Source organism: Limanda limanda, chromosome 23, assembly GCF_963576545.1.
Source record: "Limanda limanda chromosome 23, fLimLim1.1, whole genome shotgun sequence".
Taxonomy (NCBI): domain Eukaryota; kingdom Metazoa; phylum Chordata; class Actinopteri; order Pleuronectiformes; family Pleuronectidae; genus Limanda; species Limanda limanda.
The window spans coordinates 2,376,309-2,387,241 of NC_083658.1; the positions used below are offsets into that span (position 1 = coordinate 2,376,309).

The 10,933-nt window shown below is 44.6% G+C and overlaps 1 protein-coding gene across 1 annotated transcript; it reads right to left on the reverse strand.

The window, feature by feature from the left end:
- Positions 1 to 358: 358 nt before the first annotated feature.
- On the reverse strand, positions 359 to 10,695 carry LOC132996751 (sodium/hydrogen exchanger 2-like). The gene is made up of 13 exons (XM_061067103.1): positions 10,573 to 10,695; positions 5,954 to 6,279; positions 5,674 to 5,811; positions 4,837 to 5,087; positions 4,109 to 4,326; positions 3,835 to 4,034; positions 3,269 to 3,358; positions 3,116 to 3,186; positions 2,817 to 2,984; positions 2,408 to 2,513; positions 1,262 to 1,378; positions 1,086 to 1,179; positions 359 to 978 (listed from the first exon to the last, which is right to left on the reverse strand). The coding sequence occupies exons 2-13, from the start codon at positions 6,194 to 6,196 to the stop codon at positions 674 to 676; spliced, it is 2,001 nt and encodes a 666-aa protein (XP_060923086.1). The 5' UTR covers positions 6,197 to 6,279; positions 10,573 to 10,695; the 3' UTR covers positions 359 to 673.
- Positions 10,696 to 10,933: the final 238 nt, after the last annotated feature.

Here is a 10,933-nt window from a genome sequence, read left to right on the forward strand (position 1 = left end):
GGACAATAACTTTTATTTTTTATTTATTTTCTGTTATTTTTCTATACTTTTCACTTGTGCTTTGTAACTTCATTCAAAGCCATGTTTCCTCTTTGATTTTAATTAACTTTCATTGGCTCAACCTCCACTTGCTGCTAATTTTAGCTGCAGCCACTTGCTGCCATCTGCTCAATTGGACGGGAGAGTTATGGCGAATATAAATAACAAGTAAAAGCCAGAAGAATATGTTTTTTAGGCATAAATGGAAAGTTGATTTACAGATTCTGCATGGACATGACCTTGTTGTGTGGGGTTGATTGGCAGCTCAGTTAATTATGGATTAATGTCGTTGTGTCATTTTCACCACAAGACAAGAGAGTTGAGGTTTGTTGAGATTTATTTTCATACTTTTGCAATATTAAAAAAAACACACCGCGCTGTCTAAAAAAATAAAACAAACTACTTTTGAATATTTCATACACGTGTTCCGTTCAGAACGTGGCACCTGAGAATTACAGTTTTTGTTTTAGTGCGATGGAAAGTATTTCACACTTTGTGGAAGTGAGAAGAAGATGGACGTGCACTTCCTGTCGGTTGAATTAGAGCTAAAGAGACACATGTATGTAGAAAAGAGCCGAACAGGGAATGTGGAGATTTACATCAACCTGACGGAGAAGCTTCTTCCCTCCGATCATCACGACCTATCTGAACCTCGAGGCCCCTGGGACCAGTGTCTGACTAAAGGATTTCCTGCCTCAGCTTCTCCTGGATCCTGGTTCTCAGGTACCCAGCCTGCTCCTCCTGGACGGGGGTCTTCGTCCCCCTCCTCCCGCTCGGAGCTGTGTCTCCGGGGCGCAGGCGCAGCGGGTCGTGTCCCGGCACCTCCTGCCTCCTCGATGGTGTTCAGCCTCCTGGAGGCCAGGGAGCGGGCGGAGGAGCGGGTGGAGGAGTGGGTGGACGACTGGAAACGAGCTGAGAGACGGTCCAGCTCACTGCCACCTGGTCCAACACACGGATTTAATATCAAAAGAATATTTGAAGATCACAAAGTCACGTCTCTGTGATTCATTCATCTGGAAAAACAAATTAAATTCCTGTGAACTCACCCTGACTCCGTCTTCTGAGGGGAAAGGACGACTCCAGATCGGCTCCGGGTCGGAGGGAGAAGTATTTCTGGGCCCGGGGGGGGTTTTGAGACGGCTGGAAGACGAGGACGAGTCGAGGTCAGAGAAAAGAAAACACAGCAAACGTGTCTGCAAATACAAAACTGAAGAAAACTCACATTCTCACGGAAACTTTCAGCACGGACACTTCGCCTGATGCTGGCGTGGCGACGGATCAGAATCTCCCTCGTCTGGCTCTCGTTCGGCAGATTGTACTTGTTGGTGTACGCCATCGTCTGGAATACATAGACAGATATTTGGTGGAATAACACACACACACACTCTGTAGTTTGTTGTTGCTGCAGGTGGAGAGCATCACACACATAAATAGGGTTGCAAAGGGAAACTTTCCGGAAACTTTCCATCTGAAGTTTGGCTTGGGAATTTTGGGAATTTTGAAAAAAAAAAACTTCGCAAATTAAACGCTGAGGAATAAAAACATCATTCAAAACTCTTTTTTAAAGATGTATGGAACGTTGAGTTTCAACCCTCCACTGTGCATTCTTCCATCACACGCACAGATAACTCCCAGCATCCTTCACTCTACAGCTCTATTGAGGCCTGCTGTAGAGTGCAGGACTAGTCAGGTAAGTTTCCATGATATTACTGGGAAAATATATTAGCATGCTGATTGAGGATTGTTCATCTGTTCATCTAGACTATTTCCATTCATTTATCCATCAATTGTAAAATATTTTTACAGACTTTTCCAATTGTTTGGCTAACTATTTATATCTCTGGCATTGCATTAGTGTTTTTTTACAAACTTTTTTCTCATCTTATTCTACAGAACAATGCCACGTGCACTCTCTCATGTGTGGAGACATTTCACCTCATCCAATGTAGAAGGAAAGGCTGTGTACATTTGCAAATACTGTGCAAAGACCTATGTTAAGAATGACACAACGATGCAGAAGCATATAGTCAAGTGCCCAAAGTTTCCTCAGGGCTCAAATCAGCCTATGACACAACAAAATGTTTATATTTATGTCTGTATATGACAAGGTAAATACAGTTAGTATAAATTACCCACAACATTTCCAGTTAATTCCCGTATATTCCTGTTCATTCCCGTTAATTCCCGTATATTCCCGTTAATTCCTGTTAATTCCCATGGAAAGTTTCCAACTTTGAATATTCCCGGAATTTTGCAACCCTACACATAAAAAAACAGTTTCTAGCTGAAGATGATTTTTTCCAAAAGCAGACAGATGTAGAATGTGTAGTGGTGAGAAGTTTCTGTGAAGTTGTGGCGATGACTTTACCTTCTGTCGGATCTTGTACATGTTCTTGGACAGGATGTCGTGCATCTTGCTCACGTCAGCAGCCTTGAACTTCCTCTTCGGTCGAGACGCCTCCTTCTTCTCGTCGCTGATCGGAGGGCGAGAGCAGCACACAGTGAAATATAAAGCTCTGTGATTATCATTGAGATGTTTTCCATCTGCATCATCAGCTGGAGACAAATTCGATTTGGCATCAAGGTTTAGTGGCTGTGATGCTGTTAGTGGACAGATACAGTTTCTGTTGTGTTAGTCCATCACTGTGTTACTTCCTGTCTTTGTGTTTCATTGCGTCTCTTTGTGTTATCGCTGAATCTGAATCGAATTAATTAAACTGCACTCTCAGTCCTTTCTAGTCAAGTCAGCCCAAAGCGGATGGGCCTGTTGAACTTACTGCAGAGAGACAATAGAGGGCGCTGCACTGAGGTCCCACACGGGCGGGTCCAGCAGGTCGATGGCGTTCTGCAGCTCCAGCTTCTTATACAGAGACACGATGCTGGACTCGGCCTTGTTGTCTCGAAGCAGGATTCGCCTCAGAACACGATCGTTGAACTTCTTAAACCTGATGCACAACAACGACACAAAGATGATTAACACTGATCCTCATGGAGGAGGAGGAGACGCATCAGCTCATATCAGAGGAGACGAGATGGCGAGAAACAGTTCTATCAAGGAGATGACAAAGCCTCCTACTTGTCCTTCCAGTAATAGTGACTCCACTGTCCACACAGGTCCTCGATACCACACAACACGTGCTCCATCGTCTGCACACAACACAGACACACAACAGTCACAACACAACACAACTAACAAGAAGAGCAAAGCACACGTGCTGCAGGACGTTACCCGGGTGTGAACCTCTACGTTGATGGAGGTCATGACTTTGTTGGTTCTCCTGATGTTTAAATACTCCACGATGGGACGGATGCTGATTCCCTGGAAAGAAGGAGGTGATGAAAATGGTAAATTCTCAAGTGAAACAGTTGGTTATGAATATTTTAAATAAGAAAAGGATGAGATAAGATACTTAAAAGATAAGAGAGTAAAAAAGGACAATTTGAAGCAGGAGGTGAATATTAGATTAGATTAGATTAGATTAGATTCAACTTTATTGTCATTGCACAGTACAAGTACATATACAACGAAATGCAGTATAGCGTCTAACCAGAAGTGCAAAAAAGGCAGTAAAAGTGCAGAGTATTGTGCATATTAAAGTGAAAATGTAAATAAATAAGATCTGAACAGTAGAAATATAAATGGAATATTACAGTATTAACAGGAATTGTATGATATAAGAGCGATGAATACACTATGAGCAGGATAAGAATATAAATATATATAAATATGAATACACTATAGGCGGGGTAATACAGTAGTACAAAAAAAGATTAACAGTTAACAGTAGTGCCCACCTGAATGAAAACTGTGAAAATAATGATGGCGATTGAAGCCGTGACGAACAGGTTCTTTCTGTTGACGGTCTCGGGCAGAGTGTAGACCAGGGCGAAGCAGATTGCCCCTCGCAGGCCTCCGTAGGCCAGTCCAAACTGGTCCCTGAAGGTGAACTGGATGGTGCGGAACGGGTTGATGATCTGGGTCAACACCAGAATCCCTGCAGGAGAGAGACTGATTAGAGTCCAGCGTTTACACCAGGACGACACAGAGCTTTGTGTCAGCGTCTCTCACCGAGTCCTCGCCAGATGAAGGCGAAGAGCAGCGTGAACAGGATGTAGGCCCAGTTCCACTCGTGCTGGGTCGTTATGGTAACGACGCCCAGGAAGAAGAAGATGAGGGTTTCTGAGATGGTGGCCAGCATCTTCACCACGTGACGGATGGTGGTGCAGGATCCCTGAGACACGTTCTCCTCCACGTAGTACTTCATGGTTATGGCACATGTGATGATGCTGCACGCCGGAAACAAAACACGTGTGTGAGGGAGGTTTGTTTATAATCCAAACAGACGCGTCCACGATTAGAATCAGATTATATATGACTGCGTATTTTAAAATGGAGCGAAATGAAAACATATCTACTCTTACTTTATTTTGTAGGGAAATGTTTATTAGTTTGTGTATCTGGGATCTGGATTTAGTTTTCCCCGGCTGTCATGTCAAACAAATCTCTGCTATCAGGTCAAGAACAACAACAATGACTCACACTCGTGACCTCATGCAGAGGAGCAGGTTTGTACAAGTTGAGCAAACATGTTTAAAGAGTCTTGAGGGTAAAGATTTGTATCTTTCTGAGCTGAAGCAGAAAGGGAAAGTGAGCAATAAATCATATCTTACAGGTATTTAGAGAATCTGACCTCTATTCTATAACTATTCTCGCTGCTGCAACGTCCAATTCAATAAAGTTGTAATACGCAGGTTAGGGGCGATCCCTTGTCTGACTCGGACCAGTGCTTCACTCACGCCAACACGCTGGAGATGGCGAACAGCTCGGCCACCAGGTACGCCAGGTAGCTGTACATGAAGACGAAGAGCGGCTCGATCTGACGCACGTTGTGGGTGAACCGGGTGGTGAAGGCCGCCACGAAGCCAAACAGGAGGCCGAAGAGAACGCCGCCCACGCCCACCACGAGGAAACGGGCCACGCCCAGAAACACGTCGCTTGCATTGGCGACGGGCAGATCGGCCAAGAAGGAAAACATGCTGTACAGAACCTGAGGGGGAGGGAGAGACAGGAGACGTGGTTTCCATTGAGGTTCAACTTTACACACAAAGACTTTGATAAACTCAATTCAAGAACTGAGTTAAAAAAACTATTTTTGGCTCAGTCTGACACCATCAGTGCCAGGAGGTGATGAGTGAAACTCCCAGGTGAAACTCGTCCGGGGAAGTAATGACTCGACATTCAGCTGCAAGGAACTGGAACACCTGCACAGGACCCCGGCTGCTTCTCACTGTGGTGACACCTTATCAAAGTTTAAATTGCTTCTAACACCTTCAGTCAGCTTCATTCAGCACATCACAAAAAGCTCACCCCTGAGCCGGAGGAGGTTTTTGCAGAAGGAACCTGTTTTTAAAACCAGCCGGGGGCCACATGAGGTGAAAGAGACACACACATCGCCTAATTCAGTCAAATATGAAAACGTGTTTGTGCAGAAAGAGGCTTCAACTTTTAGAAAATTTGACAAACTAAAACAAATAAAGGCAAACTAAACCAAAGCCGAATAAATCAAATCCCTGCGAAATGAGCCTTGATTATCAAAGGTCACGTTCTGCAGGTCACACGTCTCCTGCTCTCACCACAGTGACGGCGTCGTTGAAGAGTCCTTCGCCGAAGATGACGATGTAGATCTGCTCGTTGACGCCGATGTCCTCGAACACGTTCAGCGCCGCCACAGGATCCACGGCCGAGATGATGGAGGCAAACAGCAAGTTCTCCTGGGAGATAAAGTGAGTGGCATCAATGGAGTTTATTCCCTTCAAAGTGAATCCAGGTAGTTCAACTGTCTTAATCACTTTCCTCCTCTGTCACAGTTTCTAACCAATGAATGCCCTCCCCCCCCCCAGGACCTTCACCGACCTGCAGGTTGATATCCTGAACTCCGAACACCTCAAACTGGCAGATGGCGAACAGAGAGACCCCGATGCCGATGCTGTTCCACAGCGTCCCCACCACGGCGAACCACAGCACCGTGCCCACGTTCTCGAAGAACGGCCTCGTGGGCATGAAGTAGCCGTTGTCCAGGACGATGAGCGGCAGCATGTAGAGGAAGAAGACGTTGGAGTTGAGCACGGCGGGGGGCTCCTCTTTGACCGAGAACATGATGCCGCCGACCACGAGGCCGATGACGATCAGGAGGCAGGACTCCGGGATCCAGATGGTGATTTTGTGGTAGATGTGGAAACCTGCGGAGACAGAATGAAAGGATTTGACTTTAGGCTCGACTGTAACATCGTGCACAAAACACCGCGGTTCACCGTGGTTGATACCGATTTTGGCGAAGGAGGCCAGCAGTATCCACAGGGTGAACTCAAAGGGAACCTGGATGCGAGGGTAGTCCATAGTAAACACAGGGAGGTAGGCCCGCTCCTCCTCGGGGAAGGCCTGAGGCTCATTGATCTCAGAGGGGAACGGTTTGACGGGGGGGAGGTTTGTCGACTCGCCAGGTTTTGACTCCTGGAGCTCACATTCCCCCCCGAGGCAGCCGAGCAGGAGGAGCAGCAGCATGCAGAGAGTTCCTCTGCGAGTCCCGACTCCACATGCGACCCGGGTCCCCATTTCCACTCAGCCACAGTCGTCAAGTGTTTCCGATGTGCAAACAGCAGCGGCAAAACATTGAAAGAATGTTGATGTCGCAGCTTCACTTCAGCAAGTTGCAGGAAAGAAATCTGAATTCAAAGACTCCCGGTAAAATCCCTTTGTCCAGTCCATGTCCAGGTGAAGTCAATCTCAATTAGAAACCTCATTGTTGAGTTTTTGTTTTAAATTTGGAAGAAGAAACACTTTCCTTCTCAAGTGTCCAAACAGAAGTAGCTACACAGATCTGGTTTCCAGTCTTGCTGAACCTGCTTGACACTGGTGCCTTGCCCACTGGGTGGAGTCGCTCAAACCGCCGACAGGTGTCATTGGTTCAAATCCAGCTGCTGCCTTGCTACAGTATAAATCTCTAAATGAACCAGAACAACCACTGGTACATGTGTGTGAAGCTGAAACCTGTAATACCACATAATGACAACATGGTGGCAGTAGAAGACAATTCTACAAGGAGTAAAGTGGTTTCTGCCAAAAGGGAAATCACACGATAAAGCTGTATAATTATCATTTGTACTTAATTAATTAATGGATTCATACTGTTCTTCAAGGGGGGAACCAGGTCAAATACTTATATTATATAGAATAACAGTTAATGTGGTACTTTTTCTTCTAATGTGTATTTTTATGTGTATATGAGCACTTCCTTCACCCTTGAGCTCGATGAAAACACAGTGAAAAGGCGGCAGGACACAATTTTAACATCGTAATTCTAATAATCTGAGTTGTTTGTTCGATGTAACTTTGGTGAGTGGGTTCGATTCCCTGTGAGAAGAACAGACCGAGAGTCACAGCTTCAAATGTCAGAAGTTTATCTTGAGAATTCTCAACAGAGTTTGGTGGATTTGTTACAGCCGCAGCTCTTCTGGTTCTGGAAGCAGAGGATCATGGGTAATATCTAAATAGTTAGATTCAGTATAAAAAAAGGACCAATAAAGATAACTGATTTTGTCTTTGAAACATTTTATTGAAGTGCAGAATTACAGGATTAACTTCATTGTTCTGCAGCAGAGTTAATAAACAACATGGGTTTGTGCAGATTGTTGATCGGGTTCGTTCCGGGCGCCGCCTGAAAATCAAGAAACAAAACATTGAGAAAACAGAGAATCCTGTAATGATCGGCCATTTGTGAAATTTAAATCTCGCCAGTTTTCACCTTTCTACCATTTTCCGTGCCCGTGCCCATGACCACGACCATGACCACGACCGTGCCCCTTGCCGTGCTTGTTCTTGTGTTTGCGTCCATGTTTTCCGTGGCCGTCGTCCTCACCAGAACTTTCACTGCTGCTACCGCTGCCACCACTTCCCCCGCTGTTGCGTCCAGGGCTGTGTTTTTTCCGATGGTGATCATTATCACGGCCGCCTCCTCCGCTATGGGAACCATCATGGCTGCCTCCTCCGCCATGGGAACCATCATGGCCGCCGCCTCCGCCATGAGAACCATCATGGCCGCCTCCTCCACTATGGTAAACATCATGGCCGCCTCCTCCGCCATGAGAACCATCATGGCCGCCTCCTCCACTATGGTAAACATCATGGCCGCCTCCTCCGCTATGAGAACCATCATGGCCGCCTCCTCCACTATGGGAACCATCATGGCCGCCTCCTCCGCTATGGGAACCATCATGGCCGCCTCCTCCTCCATGAGAACCATCATGGCCACCTCCTCCGCCATGAGAACCATCATGGCCACCTCCTCCTCCGTGAGAACCATCATGGCCGCCTCCTCCGCCATGGGAACCATCATGGTCCTCTTTTTTCTGGTTTCCTCCATGATGTTGGTCCACATCTCCAGGCCCGTCCAACCCCCCGCTCAGGTCGAAGCCTGACGGGTGGGTGTCTGTGGGAAGATCCATCAGAAGACAGGGTCAAAACTACAACATCCAGAAAAACTAGGGAAACGTAGAAGAAAGAAAAGGAGGATTTTCTTACCTGAGCTGGTGCTCCACATTTCCTCTCGTCTGTGTTTATCTATACGAGGACGATGAGACACTACAATTAAAAAAAACAGGGAGGGGCCGTTTAGGTTTCAGTTAAACCAGTTCGACAAGACAAAGGAAAAACTATCTAAGCAAATTATTCTGTGTATGATTAAAATGGAGGAAACATCAGGCTTTGTTTTGAATGTTATGAGTTCTACAGTTTGGAAAAGGCTTTAAACTTCTTTCAGGTTTTTATTTATGACAGGCAGTAGTTTTGTTTTCTGCTTCTTTCAAAGTTAAACAGATATTTTCACTTTCTGCTTCTACAGTAAAAATCGCCTTAATAGGTTGTAATCTAATATTACAACCTATTAAATCCTAATTTCAAATGCTTCATAATTCAGTCATGCAAATTGTGTAAAGACAGAAGTTTGTACTCACGTGATGTGGACGTGTGTGGACTCCTGTCGCTTCTGTCCGTGCAGAGAGGATGAACGACAATAAATAACCGCGTCTGTCACAGCTGCGTTCCTGTCTCATCGCGTCAGCGGAGGCGGAGTTTGAGGCGTTGGCTTTACATATTAAAAAAATATTTATTGAAGGAACTGTGTGAGCAATGAGCGAACTGTGAGTCAAGAGAATGATGTGAGTCATTGTGTAAGTTGATCTGTTCTCCTCAGGTTATGATACAGAGGGAAAGAATGGAAGAAAGTATTTGGGCGTCTAATTTCTAAATATATATATATATCCATCCATCCATCCATCCATCCATCCATCCATCCATCCATCCATCCATCCATCCATCCATCCATCCATCCATCCATCCATCCATCTAATTTATATCTCAGACTAATTCTCTAATAACTACATAACAATCTGTTTTGTTATAGTATTATTTTTAGTATTATTCCCTTGCACAAATACTTTAAATCTGCTTTGAGCTGTTTCTTTAACTTTCAGAATCTGTCTGTCTGTCCGTCCGTCCGTCCGTCTATCTATTAATCTATCTATCTATTAATCTATCTATCTATCCATCTATCTATCCATCTATCAATCCATCTATCTATTAATCTATCTATCTATCCATCCATCCATCCATCCATCCATCTATCTATCTATCTATCTATCTATCTATCTATCTATCTATCTATCTATCTATCTATCTATCTATCTATCTATCTATCTATCTATCTATCTATCTATCTATCTATCCATCTATCTATCTATCCATCTATCCATATATCCATATATCCATCTATCTATCTATCTCATTTATATCTCAGACTAATTCTCTAATAACTACATAACAATCTGTTTTGTTATAGTATTATTTTTAGTATTATTCCCTTGTACAAATACTTTAAATCTGCTTTGAGCTGTTTCTTTAACTTTCAGAACTATTACCTTTGAATTCTGTGGATCCGGAGACTTGTTTGTTTGAGTTGTTGCCTTGTGAAGAACTTTGAGGGAGAAGGAACTTTGCCGACGTCAAAACAAGCGACAAAACAGAGTTGACAGGTCGAGGCGTCAAGTCTGAGGAGAGCTGACACACCCACCGTCCACACCTCAACAGACACACACACCTCAACACCCACACACACACACACTTGTTGCCACGACGAACCCAGATGTGTCAAAATGAAATGAAATAAAACAAGTAAAGCAGGAAAATTCACTTCTAATTATCCCCATCAGATGTTAGTGTGTGTTGCCTATTCATGTGTGGACGTCTAATTACTTTTAACATTAGTTTTCTTTATTTTAAACCTGTTCCCAGGATTTATTATTATAAATTATATTTTTTCTGTTGCTTATCAAAACAAATCCCAATCTATTTAATTGAAATGGAAATAAAGCCTTGAATCTGTTTATTTTATGCTGATATTCTTGTGCGTATGTTTGGATATTCTTGCTTAGAGAAACCTCCATGAAATGAATAAAGCAGGAAAGAGAAGTGAGGTTCACCTGTCGCCCCTCACGGCGTCTCCCAGCCGATGATGCTGCACGCCTCCAGCAGTGGGAGCCAGGACATCGACCATGGAGGGAGCGGGTGGCGTTGGGCGAGAGAGGCTCCACACGGGGGCTGAGGAGAAAGTCCCCGGGGGGGGGGGGGGGGGGAGCAGCTGCCGTCCCACAGAGAGACACAGTCAGTCCTCTCGTCTCTGTCCTGTTTCCTGTCTTCTACTCCTCTTGGACCTTTGCTTGCAGCTTGGGTGCAGAGAACATTACTCACAGGTGAGTTAGAGCTCAGAAATTTAACTAAAAAGTCGATTTACAATGTCTGACATTAGAATAAGTTTAGTTATAATCAGCTTCACCTGTTGTT